This window comes from Paralichthys olivaceus, chromosome 3 (genome assembly GCF_024713975.1).
Source record: "Paralichthys olivaceus isolate ysfri-2021 chromosome 3, ASM2471397v2, whole genome shotgun sequence".
NCBI lineage: Eukaryota > Metazoa > Chordata > Actinopteri > Pleuronectiformes > Paralichthyidae > Paralichthys > Paralichthys olivaceus.
Window position 1 is genome coordinate 13,821,913 of NC_091095.1, and position 25,431 is coordinate 13,847,343.

Here is a 25,431-nt window from a genome sequence, read left to right on the forward strand (position 1 = left end):
CAGATCAAGCGGGGCAGTGCCTGCATGAACCTGCAGAACCTCTGTGATCCTAGTCATAGGAAAGGAAGTCAGCTCATCATGATGACATGCAAGGCGACGGCAGCCAGAAAGAGGAAACATAGAGAAGTGAGCACATCGTGATAAATTCACCAGCAAGAGAAAGAGTCGCTGATCGTGCTGCGTGTTTCAAAATGACAAATAACGAGTCGAACTTGCAAATAAAGCCTCGGATTCATCGATTTGAACTCTGTGTTTATGTTTTCAGCGAAGGGCAATGTGATCGCGAATCCGATTGGCTGCGGCCGAGAGGTTCTCTGACGTAATGAGAGCCGATTGGTGCAGTCGTCTGACAGGGGCGGCGCTTCATGTGGCTACGTCACCACCTTTTGTCGTTGTCGGGCAGCAGCTGCGAGCTGGAAAGTGTCTGACAGCTTCGGAGACCTCCGCCGCTCAGCTTTGTCCAAACAGACACACGGACATTCTCTGCGCTCCGCTGCCTCCGCGGGTGTGAACTTCCCCGAGGTTGCTTCACTCGTTGTTTTTTGTATTTTTCTTTTTAAGCTAACTGAGAGCCCAATGCTCCCCTGCCAGTGCTAGCTTGCGTTAGCGGGCTAGCTCTTTGTGTGGCTAGCTCGATAGCTGAGGGATGTTTTGTTGTTGTTGAGCCCGAGCAGCCCTCCCGTCGTCTGGGGAGCGGAGCTTCGTCAGCCGTGTATGGGAGAAAAAAAAAAACAACACCTCCTCCTCGACGGCTTCTCCTCCGCTGACATTAGCCTCCTGAAACCATCTGTTCGTGTAAGCGACAGGGACAGAAAGAGAGAGAAGGAGGGAAGAGTTTGACCGAAGAGGAAGGAGATGGGAAACTGTCTGAAATCTCCGACCTCGGATGATATTTCTTTGCTTCATGAGTCTCAGTCGGACCGGGCCAGCTACGCAGACGGTGCTGACCCCGACCAGGAGCCACCGCCCCCATATCAGGTAACTTTCAATCCATCTCGCTAATGTGTTTGTCCCATGATCTGAAACAATCCATTAAAAAACCTGAAGTCATGTGTGACCCAGTGTGTCAGTCTTTTATTTTGTCAGGTGCATTATCCAGGAATGTGTTTGTCTCAGCAGTATGTGTGGCGCGATCAGCTGTTCACAGATCCAGCATCACCCTGCCCGCTGACCCTGTCCCGTCATGGCTTTGACACTAATCCTCTTTTGTTTTATCCCAAGGTCCTGACTGTGCCTGCCATTTCCCTGAAGTTATTATTATTATCATTTTTACTTTTTCTTAAGATGACAGCATCACCGCTTGCTTTAGTTCCAATTCTGCACTGAGCCATGTTATTTTGGCTCCTGTTCACTGGAGCTGAACTAAGACACAGGGACTCTCTGTTATGGCCTGTGGCTCACTTTAACAGCATGATCTGTAATTTGAATGGACTTGAGACAGACCCCTGGTTCTCCATTAAAGAGGGGAGTGTTTGTAGAAGCAACTTTTATTGCTGCTTCCCTTCACTGATCTCCTCGAGGTACAGCAGCAGCTGCTGTGTTTGTCTGGTGTCCTTATTTCCTGAATTAGATCATCCACAAACAGACCAGGTCATGTTGTACAACTGTAAAATATGATGTGTGGAGTTATCGCTTCACCTGTGTGTTCTTCTATGGCAAGAGACGGCTGCTATGTGTTATGTTAGGCCTTGGCAAAGAGTTGGCTTTTTACTAGGTTAAGCCAAGCCTTATCTGTAGATTTAAGATAGGTGCTTTTAAATGAATGGCAAACTGAAGGTGATCTCAGGTCAGTGAAGCATAAAAGCTCTCATTACAGAGGAACTACATACTTCTGTATATTATACTGTGACCAAGAGCAAACCTGCCTTGTAAACTCTTAACAGCAAAGATAGAAGCACAACATGGAAATGTGCTTCTTGTCATCATTTGACATTGGTAATTCTGCAACAATACTTGATTTTAATGGACACAGTTTATTAAAATGTCTTAAACACAGATGATTGGTTTCCCCTTTGTAGATCTTACATTCAATCGCCATCATTGGTGAAGTCATTGTCTTTCTTCATCACCTCTACCATGGAAGTTATGTTTCCACCCCTGTCCATTTGTTTATTTTGTGAGCAAGATTACACAAAAACTACTCAGTGGATTACCATGATACTTGGTGCAAGGATGTGGAATGAATCTGGGAAGACCCCTTTAAATTTCAGTATGGCTGTCCTTTGCATCCAGCAGTTTTTTTTGTGCAACCTTAAGCATTGCTAGATATGGTGTTTTCAACATTTGCACTGATTTCCCAAAGAATAATTCATGGACCTTAATGGAATATATCAGGCACATTTAGGGAAGCGATATCTATGAGTGTTTGTTGCAGCTTGATTGCTAAGGGGACAGTCATACGGTGAGATATCCACTTGACTGAGTGCCATTCTAGTCTTTGTGATTTTATTATCAGCACTGTTCCTTGAAAAGGCAACTGCCAAAAATGAATAGTAGTACTAACAATCCTAAATCTACTGAAGTTGTATAACAGAGTTTTATTGTGTAGACACTGATAAGATTGAAGATATTATTGATCTTTGGAAAGTACAGTAGTTATGTTTCATGTCATCATCACCGCACACACTCACAGTCTGTTCTCAGTCTTACATTCAGTTTTTTATACGTTTGAGAAAAGTAATGCTGATAAATCATTGCAATGTCCTTAAACAGTTCATATTTACTTTTCGTATAATTTCCATGTGCTAGTTAGTTTTTTATGGTTAAACGTTTGCCATGGCTTACCAGTTAAAACAACAACCTGTTTTTTTACTTTTAGAGAAACTGATTTTTTTTTAAAAAGCTAACAAATGAGGGGCATAGACTGGTGCTAGGTCAGTTCATAAAAACTTCCTGGAAACATTACTTAGACAAGAAAGGGTCAAGGTCATAACCATAATTTTTATTTATTATCAGTGGGGTGTTTTTCACAGAATAACTGCATCATTATTCAGTAAAAGATAACATCTGAGACTGAACATAGCAAGAAGTCCTTGACATGCATCCATGTCCGGGTTGATACGAGTGTGTCATGTCTGCTGTACAGCACTACAACAGTAATTAGGTCAAAGCCGCCAGCTCTGGTCTCACAGTGGAGAGATGGTGTAATAAACAACACAAACACTGTGTAGTCTTTTCAGCCGTGACCAAGCTTTCAGTTGTGTACATGAGCCGTTTGTTTATACTGGCAGTGCAGCACAAGCTGGTTAACTAACTAGTTAAAACCTTCTTATAAAGAGCTCTTTTAGACCTGCCAGCGCTTTTTTCCCCGGTGACAACAGTAATCAGCACCTTCACCAGCTGAACCCAGTCTGAGAACACAGCTCACATTTTTGTGTGCTCACAGTTCAGGCTTAATGAAGCTTTGGAGGAGCTGTTTGTGTTAGAAGTGGGACTAAAAGCTCCACTATATGCAAGAAGAAATTGAGATTGCTGTGTTCATTAAAGCTATTGGGTGTGGCCCTGGGTGCAAATGCCAGGATATGTACTGCAACTGCAGTTCTGTCCTTCACACCATGAGGGTCATGGTGAAAAACATGGTGCTGGAAATCACACCAGTGAAATCCAAAACAAAGACAATAATAAGCTCCAGTTCTGCCTTAAGTTTCAGAAAATGAATACAGAAGCAAGATGGCAATTTATAACTAACCCTGGTTTTGTTTTCACAGCCAATAAACACAGACAGGACAGGGTGGATATATAATTTTATCAAATTGTCTGGTAGCAAATGGGAATGAATAGGAATTATTCAACTCAAATCTCCCAGCCATTCATTGTATTTGAAGAGAAATCAGAAAAATACTATTATGTTATAATAATACAATATTAAGATGACATAATTTACTCAAATAGAATTGTATTTCAAGCACTGAATTTCATATATGGCTCATGATTCAGATCTAAACGTGTGGTATTAACAGATTTCTATCGTGATTCTAAGGAAAGAAAGAAAAAACATAATGAGTTATTTCCTGTAACCTCCAGGGAGTTGATTCAAATGAGTTGCAAGGAATTTCAGGAACTATAACTCATGTAACAGGTAAATCTGCAGCATGTGCCCCAGGCCCTTTGGAAAAAACTTGCAACTAATCACACCACTGACAAATTGTATGAGAGAGTACATTGGGGAGCAGTGAATGATGCTTTACGTCTGTCCCAACAAGTTGTGACTGGAGGCGTGCATGCAATTCTACGTACAGTGTAGATTCCTTGTGAACATGCCAGTTTTAATTTCATCTCAACCTTAAACTACAGATGCCACAGTGTTGAAGTTTGCCCACTGAGTAATAACTGGTGTCACACAATGTCGTTTCTTGTAAAATACATCATCATCACACAAAGTTCTTCACTTCTCATTAAAGGTTAAGGTTCGAGGTTTCCTTATTAGTGCCCAAAGGTACATTTGTTGTTCAGACAGGAGGTTGAGCATCCCAGAGTTCAAAACAAGCTCCAGAAGACATGAAAACTAAATACATTAAAGATGTTCATGTTATCCGGTTACATTTTGGCATTAAGGTTACATGTGAAATCCTGCCAATTAAGCTTTTTACTCTTCACTTGACACCAAATCCTCCTCCCCGAGAAGACTCTCTGACTCTGGATGTGACTTTGCTCTGCTGCTGATTGGCGCAGACTCCTCAGTTTATAATTGTAGCCTCTGACTTAGTATGTAGTATCAAAGTATTTACTAATAAAAACATTTTTTTTTGTTTTATTATTTGATAAAGTGGTTGGTACCACTGATTGGTGATAGTGAACCAAATGGGTTTATTTTATGTCTATAAAAAAACATCATTATGTAATCTATGTATTCCTGAACACAATGTTACACCAGCAACACTGACATTTTAACCCAAACATTAAATTGTGAAAGTACAGAGAAAAACTACTGTCCTGCATCAGTAATTTAGTCTACATTTATTTATATTTAAATTAATTTTGATGTTATTTAAAAAATCATCATACAGGTCAAAGTTGTATCCAACCCGAAGTGTGTCACTCACTTCATCATGAGGCTTATAAATGTACCGAGTTTGTCAGGTTGTTTCTGATCAGATCGTGTTGCCTCAGAATTCAGAGTCAGCTGTGAATTCCAGGAGGCTGAATTCCAGCATCTGCAGATGGGTGTATCCACTGCCTGGCCCAAGGTAGTGATGAATAATATCCTGGCTGAAACGAGGCAGTGTATAGACTGGCATCTACAGAGCTCAAGGCCAAGTCCTATGATGGACAGACAGAGGGAGTATATGGAAACTATTCACACAAACTTGTGAATAGTGAAGACAATATTTTGATATAGTTCGTAATACATAATCCACATTAGTCAACATATAGTCAAATTTGTAACTGCCTTAATTGCTGTTTTTATTGTGACCACCATACTGTATACTCTGTGCTACTCATTCATACATTATATCTTGTAATGAAACACTTTAAAATGCATCTCTAACATGACCTTTAGCAGCTACTTAACATTGTAAAGTTGTCTTATACTTGATTACAAACCTCTCATTGTGTGTTACAGAATTAACTTGTTTATTTTGTGTAGTCTGTCTAAAATTCCATTTAATTTTACATGAAGTGGAATAATCTCGATTCTGTTCTGTGTGTGATGGCAAGAACCATGAGATAATTTATCAGATGTTAAATAATCTTAATAACAAAATATCATAGATATAGAAATGGCCGACATAGAAACAGGATGAATGGAGGAGTGGATGGATTGATGCTGAATATGAAGTGGATGAGATCAGACCACTGAGCCGACCAATGTGGCTAGTGGACCATGTCCACGTAATGTGTCGTCAAAATGATTTCTAAGTGAGCAAGTGCTTGTTTGTTTTGTGTCAGCCACAAGGCAGAGGAAGGCTGATGTGACTGAGCCTGTATATGTGTGCAGACGTGCACGTTGTCATGTGTTGCAAACAGCACGTCATGTGGTGATTTGGAAAGCAGCTGGTGAGACGAGTGCTGACTCATCGCTGTGGGACCGGGCATTGGGGGGAGCGTATATGTGTGTGTTTGACTGTGTGAGCGTGAGTGAGCATGAGAGCCCTCTTGTGCATATTTTGCACCCTGGTATGACTTTTAATGCCCCAGTCTCCCTGCTAAGTTTTCTGATCATATTCCGGTCTCAATTCTGCTGTCAGCTACATTCATGGCTTGCCCTTTTTTTTATTACTCCTGTGTGAACATGCCAAAGTAGCATCTGCTGCTCTTGTCAAAGCTAAAGCCCAATATCCTTCAAAACCTGTCATGTCTTCCATCTTTATATTACAGTTTATGGTACAGGAAGAGCTGAAGAGCAGAGAGTAGAGATTCGAACAGTCGAAGGCTCAGTCTGCCGTTTGCTTGGTGTTGGTTTCTAATTAGCTGTCAAACCTGGAGTGGAAATTTGAAAGAGCACAGGAGGCAGAAAGTGAGAAAAGAGGTGACACTGAACAATGTTTTCTTTTTTTGCACGGCTGCTGTTACAGTAACAGCATCCATAAAGAGAAATAGAATGCCAATAAGACATCTTCATAATGTGTTAAAGATACAAGGAAATTCTCTTCTCTCTCACTGAAAAACAAGCCATTGTTAGCGACACAGTCTGTGGGGTTTGACTGACCACAGAGGCCTGGATGTAAATGTCTTTGTGCTCATCACGACTGGTTCTCACAGTCAACTTGTCCTTTTCCGACAGCTGTCATTCTGGTCCCATGTGGTAGAAAAAGAAATGATCTGGAGGGGCTGTATGTGACATCGCAAATGTCAGAGTCATTTGTTGTGGACACTTTTCTGAGTTTCTCCTGCAAGCCCCAAAGTGAAAACTCTAGACCAGAGAATCTCCTGCTGCGTTCTTATATCAGAGGCTTGAATTAAATAAATTAGCATATTAGCTTAAAGCAATTTGTGAAATTTAAATTGAATTACTTTAGTTTTTACTTAACTTTTTAACTCTAGTTTATCCCCCAATATTTTCACCTCTTCTATTTTCCACTCAGAAGGGGTATTATGTTGATCCTCCAATGTTTTTATGTGGCTACTGGGAAGTCTTTGTTTGAGTCTCTTTAACAATGCTACAACTTCCTGCTAAAGTGAAGTCTATACAGTACACATACCGTTATCATCGTGCTGTCAGCCTATCCTGTTCTCACATCAACAAACACATCCTGTTAATGTGCATCTCCTCCTCCTATTGTTTTCTTGGTATTGTGTACAGGTGTCTACAGAGATATAGTTACTCTGCAGTCCCCAGACAGAGAGCTAAGATTTCAGAGCCTGCAAACGCGTCATGTTTCTGGTGTTGCTTCCCTTTAAGTGCATATTGACGCTGCTTAGGTTGCACACAGGATACAACTACTTTTGGCAAGTAGACATTTCCTGCACTGGGTATGGTTGAGGTGTGTAAAGGCATAAACAAAATGCATGTCTTTTCACTATGCTGTTCTTATAGCATTTGTTGTAGCAGGAGTTTTCAAAGTCTCAGACTGTGGGCCTCCCCTCAGACAAAACCCTGCATCTACTTCAGTTTACTTTTTTAGTTTTACTCAATTCCTGGAAGCACATATATTTAGGCTAATATATGTGATGATAACTTAGGTAAAATTCCTTCACTTCCTTTCACCAAGCTCCCTGTGAGACTGTGAGGAGCTGAGAAATGCCCAGTCATCATGCTGCATGTCTGCAGCCAATTTTCTCTCACACACACACACACACACACACACACACACACACACACACACACACACACACACACACACACACACACACACACACACACACACAAGCTCTTAAATGCTTAAGGCTGCTGTGGTATGTCTGTGCCAACATGACACATACCATACCAGTCCACCAGCTCAGGGTTCATTTTATAAATCTTGCATCCAGGGTCAAAGCAAAGAAGTTATAATCCCAGGATGCTTGCAACAGGTTACATTTACATACACCAAGTTGACCCCGTCTCAAAACAAGGGAGAAAAAGTCAATACAATGCAATCCATATACAATATTTTTCTGCTGTTGTGAAACCTGTTGCTGACAGTCAGATGTGCTTGCTTTACCATGTTGGCTGTGCAGTCATTTAACAGTGAAACAATATTAAAGACACATAAATTAGGATGTTTGTGTGAGTATTCAGAGCCCGTCCTCTGCAGTCATTTTCCAGCTGTTCTTCAGTGAATAAAGAAACGTGTAACTCTGTCTGGAGTGATCATTTAGTGCAGGTATAGTGGTGTACTGTATATGTTACTATAGGAGTTTTGTGTGTGAATGTCCAACACCATGCATAGATAATTGAACTCATAATGTTGCAAGTAAACAGAAGCTTGTGTGGCTCTAACCCATTGGCCCCTCTCTCACATGTCACAGATAAATATCAGGCCTCTGGCTGTGGGGGGAATCTAGGCCATTATTGAACTTGTGGGCAGAGAGTAACACCATCTTTTATTTCCCCACTCCTCTTTCTTCTTAATTTCCTTCATTAAATGATGGATGATGGAAGACAAAGGGTAAACGCCTCGCCACATTATTTGTCTTTCTTTTTGCTCTCAATCCTGCCTCCCTCCCCTCCTCACTATTAGCAGTCCTGGCCTGGCAGGCTGACAGGTCCTGCTGCTGTTTGCCTGGACCAGGAGCAGCCTACAGCATGCTTGGCAAAGGAAACCAAGCTCTGTAATTTGGCTCAGCTCTACCGCCCTGCACCCTTCGTCTCACCCCCTCCTGCCCTCTCTCTCTGTCTCACTCTCATCACTGTCGGGCTCCTGGTCGGTCTGAGGTCACAAGATGGAACAGTTGACACGGGCCAGCTGGCACACTAACTGTGAAAGAAAGGAGAGACAATGACACTGCTGACCACTGTGCAGTTGACCACTCTAACACACACACACATTGTACAGCAGCTGCCCCCTCTCAGGCCCTGTCTGTAGCTTTTATTCCCGCTGCGTGGCTGCCATCTCTTTTTGACATGGGTAATGGGAATAGCTGTCAGGGGAGCAGCAGACTGCATCAGCTGCTAAAGTCACGCTGACTCATGGCTTAAAATGCTGTGAGGCTGATCGCCAGCTAACATGGTGATTGTTGTACTGCATTTTTCCTGACAAAACTGTTGATTCATAAATTGGAGGGGTACTCTTTAATCACGTGCTAATTAAAAAGCTTGTGAAAAAGACATGTCTTTATTCTGCTTTTAAAAGAAGACACTGTTGTAGTAGACCTTTGTGCAGGCAGTGAGTAAACGCATTCTCTGATGGCTCTTTATTTCGGTTTCCTCCCTCCAAACATCGGTCTGATCTGCAGCTTCATTCAGGAGTGTGGTGCTTTGTGTCAAAAGGTCGTGGCTGCAGTGTAGGTATACAGGTGGTTAATGAGAGCGCTCGCTTAACAGCATTAGAGTGGACTTAGCCTGATCCATGACCTGGCTATGGGATACGTAAGTTGCCTGACATAAAGGTCTGGCACATTAGAGGAGGACGAGAGGAGAGAGTCAGAGGACTGAAGTGTGCAGATGACAAAGAGAAAGAAAGGGGGAGGGAGGAAGAAAAGGAAGAGCCCCAGACATAGACCACAAAGTGAGTGAGTTGAGTGAATAGAGATGTTTTTTTACAGAGGAGGAAGACACTAGGAGACCAAGGTTGTACACAAGATGGATTGCACTTCTGTAGAAGAGATTAAACTTTCATTTCTTGAAAAGCTTTATATTTTCAAAGACCATGGAGGGTATACTATTATCCAGGAAATGTCATTTCATTTTATAATTTTCAGATTATAAAATGAAAGGGTTTTTGTATGCTTCAACTAAAAATTATTTTCTCAGAAAATATACATTGAACTGTTAAATCATATAAATCCTCACATTTGAGCAGCTGAAATGAAAAAAATGCTATTTTTATTCAAAAACGATTCGAATAATTCATTTATTCTTTAAGTATTTTCTGTGCAAATGTTTCAACTTTATAATTAGAATGATATGTTTTATGTGCTTTTGTGCAGTTGTTTTTCAGAATCTTAGTTTTATGCATTACCGTCTGATACTGAAACCCTGTTACTCAATTTGATTTTGATGTGACTTTCATTTATATTTCAAACTTCGTCTTCTACTTTTGTGCAGTAGAATTTCAACTTCCTGAAAGACACTGGACGTGTCCTCCCTGATGACCAACGTTTTGACAGACAGACAGAAAGAGAGAGACAGACAGATGGACAGAGAGAGAGACAGATAGAGAGAGACGGACAGGTAGAGAGACAGAGAGCCAAGCAAACCAACAGACAGGTGGCTGGCTGTGGGAAAGACTGGATACCTACTGTCTGAGCCTGTAGTTTGTGAGCTGACGTGGCGTTTCAATATATTTTGTGCTAGACCATTTCCATTTTTTTCAATGAGGTGGAAGTGTACGTCACACTAACCTGTGCTTTACATTGGTCTTGAATTTCATTCATTACCTGTATGGTCTTAAAAAGGTCTTTAAAAGTTTTAAATTTAACTTCTTGAAACCTGCCAAAATCTTCTGTGTGGTGAAACACTCCCACCTACTGCCTGATGTCGTAATCCCACAACATAGGCATATGGTGTTGGTGCATTGGTGTTGTGTGAATCCTCCCTAATGCTGCTGCATTCAGACACCTCTCAGTGCTGTATAGACAGGTGCTGATATCATATTCTGTCTCTCAGTGGTATAATGAAAACCAGTCCACATGGCCTGTTTTTGGCCATAATCTAAATAAAGTTTTACAACCTTGTGGCTCTTCTGCAAAACCTTACCTGACTTCCAATGAATGTGATGAATAGAACAACTCTGTTTTGCTTGATATGACACATGATAGAGAGAGATTTGACAAACAGGTCTTATGAATGAGCAGAATATAATTCTTCTAATTCCTTGAAACATATTTTCTGCCACAGACCAGACCTTTAACCTACTCTAAGACTTGTTATTATGAAGTGGAGCTGCAGTGTGAGAGCAGCAGCTGGTCTGGAAACACAGACATAGGAAGACAAGTGAAGTCATTGTACTTGATCATAACTTGTGATTTCTTTCTGTGTTTCTCTGCCAACCCTCCCCTCTCACAATACTTTCACTTTATCAGTTCCTTGGCATAGATTCATCAGACTTTCTTCATCTTTTTTTAATGTGGCCCTGTCTTGTTTTCTGTAGGAGCAGATCCATGTACCCATATATCACCCAACACCCAGTCAAGCCAGACTGGCCACTCAGCTGACAGAGGAGGAGCAGGTCCGCATCGCTCAGCGCATCGGGCTCATACAGCACCTCCCGAAGGGCGTGTATGACCTGGGGCGGGGCGGCTCAGAGAAGAAGATCAGAGAGTGAGTAGAAACCCATCAGAAGAAGCAGAGGAAGTAAACTTTGTTCAGAGCAACAGGGTGGCACGGTCAAGAGAAATACTACTTCAAATCATGTTTGCTCTTTTTTGAGTTATCACTTTGACGATGGGACAACAGCACAGTGATATCACAGGATGTTGCTTTGTTTGTTTCCCTGTTGTTGTGAACACATCTGAATAAGAGAATCTCCTGCTGCGTTCTTCATATGTAAAAGTCAAACTCCATAAAATGTCCGGACCAAATGTTCTGCACATTTTCACATTAACAGTATTTGATTGTTCTCTTTGTTTTACGTTGTTCATTTCCAGTCCACTCATAGTAGAGTGCTAATTTAATGGGAAATAGTCATTGTCATTGTTTCTGTTTCCTCTGCAGGTGCGTCATCTGTATGATGGACTTCGTGTACGGAGACCCCATCCGGTTCCTGCCCTGCATGCACATCTACCACATGGACTGTATAGACGACTGGCTGATGAGGTCCTTCACCTGCCCCTCCTGCATGGAGCCTGTGGACGCCGCGCTGCTTTCCTCCTATGAGACCAACTGACACGCGCACAAACACGCACACATGCCCACAGACGCCTGTGGACCAAACTGGACACACACACATACAGTATGCACACACTGTATCCTGGATAAGTAAGGTGGCAGTATCAAAGCGGTCACTGTAAAAGATTTATGGTGATCTCTAATGTTTGAGTGTGTGCACACATAAGCACGCATGTGTGTGTGTGTGTGCTCTTGTGTGTGTTTATGTATCTGTGTGTGTGTGCATACGTGCACAAACACAAGTTCCTCACTTGGCCTGCTGGACAGGACTGCATTTGAGAAAGGATTGGAGGAATGAACCAAGTGATGATGTTCAGGACGAGCAGGAAGGGGCTGGATCGGGGAAAGAATAAAAGACGAGAAATGACAAGTGGACAATTGCAAAAAGGAAGAAATGCTACAGAGCTGTAGTTGCGTGATGTAAAGACTTCTATCGGAGTACGAACATCTGATGGACTCTGCGGAAGCCTCCAGCTGTCTGTCTGTACAGATCTCTCATGAGAAATTAAGATGGGTTGGTGGTCCAGTGTCCAAAAATCCTGTTCTGTGTTTGTTTAGTCAGTCAGCATAAGGGCTCAGTTGAACCATTGTTTCTTAACAACACAGACATGGCAGAGGGAAATACAGTCACATGCTTTAGCCATTAATGTGACAGAGAACTGTTGCCATCCAGCTTTTCACTTCCTGTGACTCTGTGTCACAGTGAGATTTCAGATTATTGGTTAAAGTACGAGTAGATCAGTGAACGAACCGTTAAAACAAATCAGAGATATTTGCACTTCTTAATCAGAACTTGTGACAGGAGTTGACCATATGCATTCAGTAATTATGTCAAAGTGAAGTATGTGATTTGTTTCACCTACATTTCCATTAGCATTGATTCGTCTCAGTGAACCAGGAGTGTAATTTATTACTGGTGACATTAACCAATCTACAGAATTTATTCTAAGAGCGATTCCCCCTTTGCTGTCCAACTCATGTAATTTTAAGAACAAGTAAAGAACAAAATTTAAAACATAAACAAGGTTACGCTCATCCCATATGTCTACACACACAAACACACACATACACATTTATATATATATATAAGTCTTCATGCTGTTATGTCATCATTTTCTTCACATAAATTCGACGCTTCAATCTAAACAATATCCTCGCCACATTTTACGTCTGTTGCCTCGAGTCACCCAGTTGAAGAAAGCACAAAGAAACTGTTCTGTTCTGTTTTCCTTCTCCCTGCTGTCGCCTGCAGGTGCGTCAGTGAGACTTTTGAATTATGCAGGTCATGTTTAATCATTTGAGTGCCCCCTGCTTCGCAGGCATGATAGAAATCCAACGAGAGTTTGAAAACATGCCTTTTAGTGATGTTTGTATGTGGGTGTATGTCTGTACAAGGCTTTGTGGCCTTTGTATGAGGTGGTAAGTCAGCACCTTAGTTTTTGCACAGTACTTTAATCTACTTAACTTTTTATGTTGTACTTTGTTCTCCATCAGTGAGGTGGAGTCTCATGGCCTATCAGCTGCTAAAACATGGAGCAGAGTTCTGTTGACTTCAAGAAAACAAGGGGTGGGGGTGATATGATACAGACAGCTCGGCTGCAGATGCTGCAGTCCTGCTGGAAGTCATTGTACGTGTAATGTTGTGAAAAAAAACAAAAGATGTGTCAAGAAAATTGTCCTTCATTGTCACAAAACTAATAAACTGTCAGTGTATCGTGGTGTTTGGATTGGGTTTCTGTCTCCTATCACCTCGCTCTCTTCCTCAGGAGGTTAGCTGCCGCCCACTTCTTTCACCTGCAGCAGTCCTGTGGTCACGCTGGTGGATGACCTGGATCTTATCAAGGCTGAGTGTATGATGGGATTCTAGGGATAAACAACGTTAAATCCTGTCTCTGTGTAAGTGTTTATCTTCCATAGTTACATTAAAAACACATCCTTGTCCTTGTGAAGACCCGACCTCTGAAGCTGAATGTTCACATATGCATAGATTTCCTGTAATGTGCTGATAATTTTTACTTTCATGTTGCGTGATCACTACACAGTGCTCTGGCTGTGTCTTTGAACCAGAGACTTATTTACTGAAAAGATCCACACTCTCACACAGGGAGGGTGAGTGAGCACTCTTTCAGGGTGGGGTTTTGTTTGTCTGTTGTGTTTTAATTACAGGATTGAACACTAAGGCTCATTCATTATTTGAATTGGGTGTGTGTGTTGTATGTTTGTTTATGGATGCTTTTATAAGCATAAATATGCAGATGCTATGTACTACAGGCAAATAATAAATAGACATTACAACCGACCATAACTAATAGTGGGTGTGATCAATTTCCCTGTCAAAGAATTTAGATTTAATTATTTCATCGTTTTTTTAATCAAACTTGTACCACAGTTTTACTATCAATAGTTGATATTTAAAGATTAATTTCTCAATCAATAACTCAGTTTGTCAGTTGTTGACATTTTTATCCAAAATATGGTATCAATTTGTTTTTAATATATTTATGTTCATTTAGTTTTTGAACTAATCTGATAACAAATGCTTTTAAAAATTTGATCTGGGGAGGGAGTTTAATGACTTCCATTTTAATAATGGTGAAGTCAAAAACTTATGAAGAATCCAGGTCCAGGCACCCAAAAATGTAAAAGGCCTTTTTTTCAATGGGTTTGAAGCATTTGCAGTCAATACAGGTGTGCAGGGTGAAAACATGCAGTATGTTACCTGGCCTCTAGGGGCATTGCACAATAAATATGATCCTGTAATGGAAGAGACAAGGTCCTCACACATTGAAGTTTTTTTCTTGGCCTCTAGGGGCATGAATGAGCAAAATGAACAACATGGAGGAAGTCCCCCTGCTGGCCGTCAAGAACACCATTGTTTTTAAGGATGGTGCAGAAAGAGGAGAGATGAGAGCAGAATCCACAACAAACAACAGACATTGAAATGCAGAAGTTAGATTAACATATCAAACAATACTACAAATGTACTCAAGTGATATAAATATATAGTATCTACAGTGAGGAAACAGTTACAATTTCTTCATTTGTATGGATTTGGCTGCAACACTGTTTACCTTTGAAACTCAAAAAGTGTTATGTGGACTCAAACACTGCACCCACCCCTCCATCGTCATAGTTGTGAGTAGATAACGAGTAGATTTTAATATTTCGGTGAACTACCCCTTTAATTCAACTATGTTTGTTATTAAGGTTGCAGTATGAAGTGCTGTTGACCTGATCTGCTTCATATTGAGAGGAAGTGATTCTCATTTACAGGCATTAAAGAGAATGAAAATTAGAAACACATTTCAATATAATGCATTCCAGTACAACACTGACTCCAAAAATAAACATCTGAATTTAAACTTCCCAGAAATGTTCAACAAAAACTGACTATTGTCTTGTAGGTGTTGTACTTCATTGCACTAGAAGATATAAATGTACCAGATTAACACAGGGTGTATATTATCAATTAAGTGTTGGTAATTTAGAATAAAATCCAATAAAATGTTAAAGTCCAAATAAAAGGCAAGAGCAGAGTAATAGAACCATAAGAATTGTAAAACAGTGAAGTGTGTGTCTTCATCGTTTAGTCTGTAAAAGAGAAACAAAATATGAGTTATGTCACTAATTTATTCTCATGTAAAGATAAGTGACAATAATGCCAATAAATAAATGCAATTGTAGACACACAATATGAAACAACTTTAGAAAAGAGTGCAGTAGTACATATTTTATTATGGCACAGGGATGCATTGAAGTAAAAGAAAAAGTAAGATTTCCTTTTGTTAATGAGGCAAAATTTAAAAATAAAAGCGATGTAACCTTCATCTAAATCATGGAATGTAAAGTCTTTTGTTGTATATTTTGTGTGTTTAGGTCATTGTGCTACACCTCCTCTCACTCCCCAACTAATCCAAACCGATCCTACCCGGTCCAGGATACAGAAGAGTAAATCCCATGTGTGGATCACTGACTTAACTCCTGCTCTTTCTTTTTCTTGATATTTTTAGCGTTCAGAAAAAGAGGCTGTCTGTCTGCTGTTGAGGAGCTTTAAGGGATTTTTGGTGCGTAAAGAGACGTTTAGGCATTATCGGCTGCGTCGGTGTCACCATGGGCAAGGTGTGATGGTGTTTATTGGCTGTGTATTAGAAAATGACCGATAATGCGTTTCGTTGCTCAGCCGTGAGTAATGAAATGTTTAAACATGTTTATTCATCCAAGCGCGACAAACGTGGAGAAAACGAAACCGCGGCCTTTAAAATGACCACAAAGTATGTTACAGACTTCACTCGCTTTGTTAATGTGCAGTGGGCCATCATTTCACATGAATATTATCGCGCAGTGCATTGACAATAAAGCTCCTGATACCTAGAGATACGCCCCAGGACTGAGTGTAAAGACAACACACTAAAATAATATCATTACTATTCTAAAAATGTCTCTCTTGTTAAAATAGCAAAAACTAAGAAAGGAATAGTACGTGATAATATCATTACCTGATGTGAAACATAAGAGTAACATATAATATATTTATATTAAAATAATAATATTTATATTTAAATAATACACGTGAGTATTTAAATAATAGGCACCCTCTTCTTTTAAATCTCTCTTAAAGACACATTTTACAGTTGAGCTTTCTCCTATAGTTCTAATCTTATTTTAATATTTTTAATGTCTTATTTGATCTTGTTTTTACTCTTTTCTCATCTGTAACATTTGTTTTATTTCTGGATCTGTGCTCTGCTGCTGTGTGATCCTCGAATTGCCTTTTTAAAGTTTCTTCTCTCTCTTCTTCAGAATAAAATGTATTATTGGCTTATTATTGATATTTATACGAATAAGACATGTAACGCGCCGTGTTTAAGCTTCAGATATACTCACTAATCAGAACGTGAAACATTCATTTTTTATTTATTAGACATATTAACATATTAACTCACATTAATGTAATTCATCAAATACGATGTCAACCAGCGGTAAAGCGATTCTTTCGTTGAGATTCGTTACATGAACAATTAAAAACTGTTGAAGCTTTCAAATAAATGATGAATTTGATCATTCATTCATTCTTACATTTATTCTTAATGTTCGCAGCCGTGTAGTCCAGTTATAAAGGTCTCTCTCTCTCTCTCTCTCTCTCTCTCTCTCTCTCTCTCTCTCTCTCTCTCTCTCTCTCCCACTCTGACACACACACACACACACACACACACACACACACACACACACACACACACACACACACACACACAGAGAGAGAGAGAGAGATTAGATTAGATAAAATATATACAACTTTATTGATCCACACACCGGAAAAAATCACTTGTTATGGGTCAGAATGAGGTAGACAAGAGAATAAAAAATATATATAAAGGACAATATACAAATAAAGAATTAAACTTGACTAAAACAATGCTGAGTATATACATTAATGAAGTTCACCACAGGTTCTCTCTCATGTTGGGAAGGGGAGGGTGAGATGAGGAGCATTCAGCTGCAACATGAAACTTCACCACTAGATGTCACTAAATTCTACACACTGAACCATTAAGTCTAAGAGAAATACTACAGAGGGACTCGGGTGATGCAGGATATTGGGCTATATTCAGGTTTCTTAAAAAACAAAGGACAGAATTTAGGTAAATATACATTCTGACTCACACTCCTCTCCAGAAGGTGGTGGTAATGCACGGATAAGTTAGCCATTAAACAGATGAAGACAAATAAATATAAGAAGACAGATATTAATAAATCAGATGATAGTGCGTTCAACTAGGGAGCAGCTGGAGTAGAACAGAGCACAGGGGGATACAAAGTAATTGCTAAACGTGTACACGTTGGAGCTTCATTTGTCAATTGGAATCCAGTAAAGCAAACTAAGTCCATCAGGAAAGAGATCGGGGAGGTAAGGAGTGCCAAGATACTGAGAAACAGATCTATGCTGATTATGAGGATGGTGGACAACAAGGGAGAGCAATCGAGATGTATAAAATAGATGGCAATTCATCAGAGTTGTAACAGGGATGCTGGTAAACATACCAACAGAAGAAGTGAAAGGAAATATAACAAATGCAAAAGTGAGTGAGGTCAATCCCTGTGGAAAAGTAGATTAACATATACAGGATATTTGGGGATCATTGCAAGTCACGGTTTGGTTTGTATTAATAGTTGGGAAGGAACACGATATAAAAGCAAGCACTTGGCCTAACATTTGTATTCAGTTCAATAGCAGGTGTAAGCATACTGAGTATGTGAAGAACAATACAGTAGGCAGGGATCACTACCATATAGTGACTAAAGTAGGAATTGATGTTAGTCATGAAAAGGGAAAGAAAATTCCTACATGAAAGTTGGGACATGCTGATTGGGATGCTTTCCGAAAGATCAGCATTCACAGAAGTAAGAAACTGCAAGATGAGAGCCAAATGGATTTCAATTTGTTAAATCCAGAACTAGTTAGTGTCATAATTCAAACCAAAATGTTGGAACATATGAGAATACACTGAGCACAAGACTGTTTAACAGGGTTTGGGATACTGGATGACTCCCTGCACTGTGGAAACATACAATAATAGTTCCCATTTATGCAAAATCATGGCGTGAATGGTCACAGAAAGGTTGTCATATTTCCTAGAGAGTAAAGCACTTCTGCCTCTTTATCAAAGTGGGTTTCTGTAGGGGCTGTAATACAATTGACTCAGTATTATACTTAGAGTCAGATATCAGAAAAGCACAGAACAACAAGGAAGTAGTCATAGCTGTCTTCTTTGATGTGGAAAAGGCATGTGACATGCTCTGGACAGAAGGGCTACTTATTAAATTTAAATCTTTGGGTATTGACGGTACAGCATATAATTGGATTTTTGGACTTCTTACTTGACAGGAAAATACAAATAAGAGTAGGTGAAGAATACTCCAGGGTATGTACAGTGGAGAATGGAATGCCTGCATGTGGTCTATTGTTATTCTACATAATAATAAATGCATTTTCTGTCAGGTTGATCGAACAGAACACAAAATCTTTGTATGGGGACAACAGGGCTCTGTGATTAAGAAGTTGTTATGTATCATATGTAAATAAGAAAATACAAGCTGCAATAGTTAATGTCTAATAATGGGCAAGTACACAGGTTGAACTTATTTCACTGTGCAATTCAATAACTAATGTGCAATCCTGTTACACTGCATATACTACACACTGCCAATATACTTATAACAGTCTAATACAAATATGAATGTTTATGTAAATATCTCCATTATGCACAAATACAGGTAACATCCTCATGCAATCATCCTGTGCCCATCTTATCTTATCTTATCTCTGTAGGCAGGAGGCAGAGAGGGTCGTACACTAACCAGAGGGTCTCCTCCTCCCGTCTGCATCCTCAAGTGTCATCTTCAAGAGCAAAAAACAACCAAAATGTCCATGACAACTATGCACGACTTGTGTATTAATAGCGAGTGACTGAATAAAGTGCTGCATTTTGAAGCATTGTGTGAATGTATGCATGAATGGGTGACTGTGGCTGTGAAGTGCTAATCTGAAACAAGAAATTACTTAAATGTAAATGGGAATTGTGCATAGTTGTTGGACATATAACTGGCCCCTCTTTGTAATGTTGTTATGTCTGCCACTGATTTAATGGAGCAAACCCTGCGAGCTAGTTAAGGCAGCCAACTTGAGCTGCGCTGCTCCAATCATGTGACACACATCATGTGACATACCTCATTCTCCACAATCATCTATTATACACACCCACCTTATAAGGCAGCCTATTTAAGCAGAGATAAATATCCCATCAACCCCTTTGCTTGCACTGCTGCTGCAGTATCGCTACCAGTTGCTTCAGCCTCTCCACCATCCCAGCAAGCAGCTGTAGCCTCCGGGGGAGTTACAAGTATTTGCTCGTCATTCCCATCATATCTGTGTAATTATATTGGGGGAGTGATTGAGTCAGAGCCTAGATGCCAAACACAAACTATGTTCTAATGCTGCAATAAACAGTTGAACGTGAGTTGTCTGGCTGAACTATAGTTATTATTCTGTAAACCAATGGTCTCTATTTCTGTGTCAAATATTCACAGCAAATTGAATCTTCAAACTACATATGTGAGTTACGTTTTTAAGTATTGAGTGAAATGACTTTTCTCAGGAGATTGTTATGGTTGGAAGACATTTTTCATGATGGTGGCATTATAAAGAGATGTCTATGTTTTTAAAGATACAGCCCTTATAACAAAATTGTGATGGCATAGATCTGGACCACACTGAACACATTCTTCGTGGAGTAGACTGAGGCCACAAGTAAGCCACACCAATACTGCATGTTAACCAAAAGTGGCCAAAATTAGTTGCTATGCTATTTGGGGAATATTCACCATTTACCACATCCAGATTACACTTTAAAGGTTCAGTGTGTAGAATTGAGTGACATCTAGAGGTGAAGTTTCATGTGGCTGAACACCCCTCACCTCACCCTCCTCTTCCCAACATGAAAGAGAACCTATGGAAACCTTCAGTTGACATAAAAACTCAAAAGGTTTTAGTTTGTCCAGTTTGGACGCCAGTAAAAAAACATGGCAGCCTCCACAGAGAGGACCCCCCCTCCATGTTAATATAAATTTTTTTTAAATATAAAGGGCCCATTCTATTATTAAAAAAAACAATTTAAATGATAACACACGAGAGAAAACATCACTTGGATGATTTTATATTAAATTTCTGCCAAAAATCCCTTTCACCTGAATCTTACACACTGAACCGTTCCCTAGAGCGCCGCATGTTGTTGAGGGACATTGGGCCACTTTAGTCTCACAACTTTCTTGTCCAGACCAGAGTTGCCACACCACTGCCGGAAGTTGCCCACATCCCTGTCCTGACTGCGGCGACAGTCCACTGAGCCTCACGTCCTCGGCGCCTCCAGTTTTTCAGCATCTGCGGCCGCTTTACGACAGCCGTAAAGCGATGGACTATCTGACAATAATGATACGAGATAACTGAGCAGCGCTGCGTTACTTCACGCGTTCTTGTCCGCCTGAAGCTGTTAAATCCCGACAAAGTTCAACAATTCTGCTTCGCCAACTTCTCAGCCGTCGCCACGTCTGAGCCAAAGACTTTTATCCGTATTCAGTGTCCCTCTGTGAGGCGAGAGAGCGACGAGAGCCAGTGGGAGAAGAATTGCTTTTAGCCAGTCATTGCCATGGCCTCCGAGAGCGGCGATAGCAACATGGACAGAGAGATGATTCTGGCCGACTTTCAGGTGTGTCTCCTTTGTGTGTCCCGCATGTTGTATTCAGCGGTTAGTGAATGCGTTCGCCGCTGTGGACAAACCCCGAGTCGGTGTCAACAACCGTCCACACGAGCTGACCGCCGCCGTAAACAGCAGAGCTGAGCCGAGCTAGCTCACCGAGCTAACTCACTGACAGCTTGCTAGATGACTCTCAGAGCCGTTATTAGCTGAAAGCTCGCTCAGCGGGCATCGCTGGTCCTCAGCTGTTGGTGTAAACAGAGGAATAATGTGTGTTTGCAGCTGGTTCTCACGAGTGCTCGCTCCTCAGATATGTGGGATGTAAAGCCTCTGCGCTCATGTTACCTCAACTTGTTTACACTGTTGTTGTCAGGGATTTCAGTCCCCGTCACAAACGATGTCGCTCCACGATAACAAGTTTTTAGCCCAGCGTGCATGAACCAAAGTGTGTTTTGATAGTGACACCAACAATGTTCAGCCTCCTCTGACAGTAAAGTCCTGCACACTGCTCCCATCACGATAGGCCACAATACATGTGTTGTTGAATTAGCACTCTTAAGGTTCAGTGTGTGAGATTTAGGTGAAAGGGATCTATTGGCAGAACTTGGATATGAAATAATCTTTATGGTTCATTGTGTAGAATTTAGTGGTGAAGTTGCATGTTGCAGCTGAATACCCCTCACCCCCCCTCCGAACATGAAGGACAACCTGTGGCGGCCTTCATTTGTTTAAAAAATCAAAGGGGGATTAGTTTGTCCAGTTTGGACTTCTTTAAAAAACATGGCAGCCTCTGTAGAAAGGACCTGCTCCTGATGTAAATATAAAGGCCCATTCTAGGGTCAAGAAAACTACAATTTGTACATTTTAGATGATCACACACTAGGAAAAACATCACTAGGATTATTTAATCAGCAATTTCTGCCAATAGATCCCTTTCACCTAAATCTTCCACTTAATAACTCTATGCCCGGTCAGTTCACAGGGCTCAGACTTTGATTCAGACCTCATTTTTGTCTAGTTACAACTCATTGGAAACCTTTTGGGCTACATTTCTAAAGGAGATACTAAAGCCTTTATAATTTCGACCTTTAAAACATCTGAAATCATACAGTAAGTACTAGGAGACACAAATAAGAAACAAATAAGTAAGACATATAGATAAAAAGGTAGATCAATCAATACAGATCAATATACCCAGCTAACAAAAATATATACAATAGATATATTGTATATATAGAAGGAGTGTTTTGGTTTTGAAAGAAAAAGGTGCAATTTTAATGTTTTGTAGGCAGTTAAAGTCATCATCACTTTAAAGATACAAAATTAAAGAATGACATAAAATCTTCATAATGCTCCTGGTTTTGTGGATTACATTTTGGTCAAAGCTGACATGAATATGACTATGATACTGCTCTGTTTTACAAAAAAGAGTTTGCAACAGATTTAACACAGTAAGAGAGCCGATTCTGTCGACTTGTAAAACACAATGATTTAATTTTGTGAGATAAAGTCAGGTATCCCCTTTTTATATTTTCAGCTTGTAATTTCTAATGATGCACAAGTTTCACTGTGTCATTCTTTTAGTTGCATTGTGGTTGACTAGAAGTGTAACATTGACTCACCTAAATATAATGATCACATCCCCAATAGTCCTTTCCCCTTCATGTTCCCTTAGGACAACAGTATCTGCATACTCAAGGACTGGCTTGGTTGTTTGCCTGTTGCCCTCTACAGCTCAGGGAAACCAGTGGAACAGGAGCAAGTGTCTAAAAATACCAGTGACTCAACCACTCTATGTTCTCTGCGGAAAACTAACCACAGTCCATCTAATAATATTGACAAAGCAGTTGCATCATCAACCTGCCCCTTAGTCTTTTCTGCCCAGCCTCTCAAGTGATTTCATGAGTAGAAAAATTCTCAGCTCAAAATTCCTTAATCTGCGTTGGAACCGGTGCTATTAACATTAGTTTCCTACTATGGTCCAGATAGCAGGAGCTGCTCTGCGCAAAATTTTAACTTTTGTTACGTATGAATGAACGATAGCAGCTTTTCAAGACTGTTGCCAATGGCCAATATATGCTCAATTTACTCTCATGCTGGTTTTGGTACCTGGGATCACATGTTTTTATTCAGTGTCAGTCACACTAACAGAAGGATCAGTGCAAAAATTGACATGATGCCATTGGCTTTGGATCCTTTGCCCTATTTTACCCTCCAAGAAGAATACAAAGAGCTCAATATACTGAGAGCTATAATCAAAGCTATTTTCTGAATTGGTGTATCCTGTCTCACTTTTTGGATTGCATCATCATTTTATATTATGGAGAACAGATGGTTTAACCTGTTTAGCAAGAGTTCAATGTGTCATTTTCTAGATGATACAACGTTCAGCAGCTGAAAACTGTTAATTGACTCCTACTTCTATCTATAATATCTTAAACCTGGAAAATAACCCAAGTTTCCCTCCCTCCTTACAATTGAACGCAAGGCAGAAATCTGAGGAAATTGGTGGCCTTGTTTCGATCAAGACAACACTGTCCTCCTGAAGATGGCCACCACTTTTACAACCTTTGCCAAGGAGGATATATTTTCACCTTTTTGTGGTTTAGTTTGTTTGTAAGCAAGATTATGCAAAAAAGTGCTTTACAGATTACCACAAAACTTTGTGGAAATCCCATTACATTTTTGTTGATTTCTCAGATACTTATTCATGATCTTGATGAAAAAAATCAGTCAGGTTTTGGGGACTGATATTTATGAGTGGGTGTAATTTGGTTCAAATGCAAATAAAAATCTGAATTTAGTGAATTAAAATGTGGTTTCATAAGGGGGCTGTTGGAGGAGGTATGTATTCTTCTGATCGGCATTGTGGTTATCATTGTTTTAGCTAGTAGCATGGTAATACATGTTGAAATGTTATTGTTGATTTTATTCTTTTGTTGTATTTTTTCATGTAGATCAAAATCTCATACAGTGCACTTCTCTTTGGTAATTGAGTTTCCTTTCTTTCCTCTCACAGGCTTGCACTGGAATCGACAACATTGCAGAAGCAATCACTCTGTTAGAGCTTAATAACTGGGATTTAGTGGTAAGTTTGTTATCTGTAGGCTTTGAACCTTGCTCTTTAACAGACAGGCTTAGTCCAGCTAGAGTGCAAGTTCAAGAGGGCATTGGACATTCAATAACAAACACTGTGTTTTTATGTTGGCCAAATTATTTCTTCATTTTACCTTGTGTGTTTTGTGAAGCAGGCAGCATCTTCACAGGATTATCTCTCTTCTGCAGTGACTGTGAAAGTCTATGTGTGCTGAGTTCATGTTGAGTTTGATAAACTATGTGAAAGTATGAGTCCTGCCAAGTTTGTATGACGTCCTGATGAGTCTGTAAAACAAGCAGCCTGTTACAGTGAAGTGCATGCTGTAAGGGGTCAGTCTATAATTAGACAGATGCTGGCAGGAGCTCAAAGCAGCAGCAGCAGCAGCAGCAGCAGCAGCACCAGTCCAAGCAGTGGCAGGACAGATGGTGGGGCCAGGACTCACTGCACCTGTAAATCTGATGACTTGCAGTTCCTTTGCAGTAGCTTGTAGTTTTTGTAAACATTGACAAAACAAATCTGCTGCTCTGTGTGCGAGTGTATGCTGGGTGTTGTTGGGGAGTGGAATGGTAGGGTCTAAAAACAATAGACACATTCATTACTTATAACATGTATTACTTTAGCTCTTTGCTGATTGGGGAAACAACAAATACTTTATTCTAGGTGGGGTGGCCACAAGGTAAAAATATCTAAAACATGAGTAACAAAAACACCCAAAGAGCTTCTGGTAACACTTCTGCAGTGTAATATGCTCCTGTCTAGTCAGTATGTCATATTTATGCCACAGTATGGCTAAATACACTACAGTACTCAGTGTAGTACAACTGTGCTATCCTAGCTATTATTATTATTATCTGTCTCACTGAATACATTTGTCTGCTTTAGTGTGAATTATTGTATTTTTTTCTGGATAAGAACCGATGATAAACATGTTTACAGTCTGCACTGAGGGTTTATACTTGAACGCTAGAATTCTTCTCAGTAGGAGAAGCACAACTGTTACTGATAAAACCAAAAGTGTCTTTGTGATATTCAAGGTCCCACCGAGGTGTGACTGCGAGGCAGCGTGTATGATACCAAGACCCAGAAACTGAGGAAGCTAAATAGAATTCTGCCATCTTTATTTTATTGTTTACAACCCGGCTTTTCCTGCTGTGCTATGTCAGAATGTCATTCAT

The 25,431-nt window shown here is 40.2% G+C and overlaps 2 protein-coding genes across 2 annotated transcripts in view; both read left to right on the forward strand.

Annotated features, from left to right (window-relative positions):
- Window positions 1–52: 52 nt before the first annotated feature.
- On the forward strand, window positions 53–13,629 carry rnf11b (ring finger protein 11b). Its single transcript, XM_020081481.2, has 3 exons — window positions 53–978; window positions 11,175–11,344; window positions 11,738–13,629. The coding sequence occupies exons 1-3, from the start codon at window positions 856–858 to the stop codon at window positions 11,907–11,909; spliced, it is 465 nt and encodes a 154-aa protein (XP_019937040.1). The 5' UTR covers window positions 53–855; the 3' UTR covers window positions 11,910–13,629.
- Window positions 13,630–20,859: 7,230 nt separating this feature from the next.
- The window catches only part of faf1 (Fas (TNFRSF6) associated factor 1), a 59,940-nt gene continuing 55,368 nt past the window's right edge, over window positions 20,860–25,431 (forward strand). The window contains exons 1-2 of the mRNA XM_069522067.1: window positions 20,860–21,171; window positions 24,179–24,247. Coding sequence (XP_069378168.1) covers window positions 21,112–21,171; window positions 24,179–24,247 — 129 coding nt within the window. The 5' untranslated portion in view covers window positions 20,860–21,111. The remainder of the gene's footprint in view (window positions 21,172–24,178; window positions 24,248–25,431) is intronic.

Excerpts from the sequence above, each read along its gene's own strand:
- rnf11b (XM_020081481.2), top strand. The coding sequence starts at position 856 with ATGGGAAACTGTCTGAAATCTCCGACCTCGGATGATATTTCTTTGCTT. Across the intron at positions 979-11,174 it reads AGCCACCGCCCCCATATCAG|GAGCAGATCCATGTACCCAT; the intron begins GTAACTTTCAAT and ends TGTTTTCTGTAG. Across the intron at positions 11,345-11,737 it reads TCAGAGAAGAAGATCAGAGA|GTGCGTCATCTGTATGATGG; the intron begins GTGAGTAGAAAC and ends TTTCCTCTGCAG.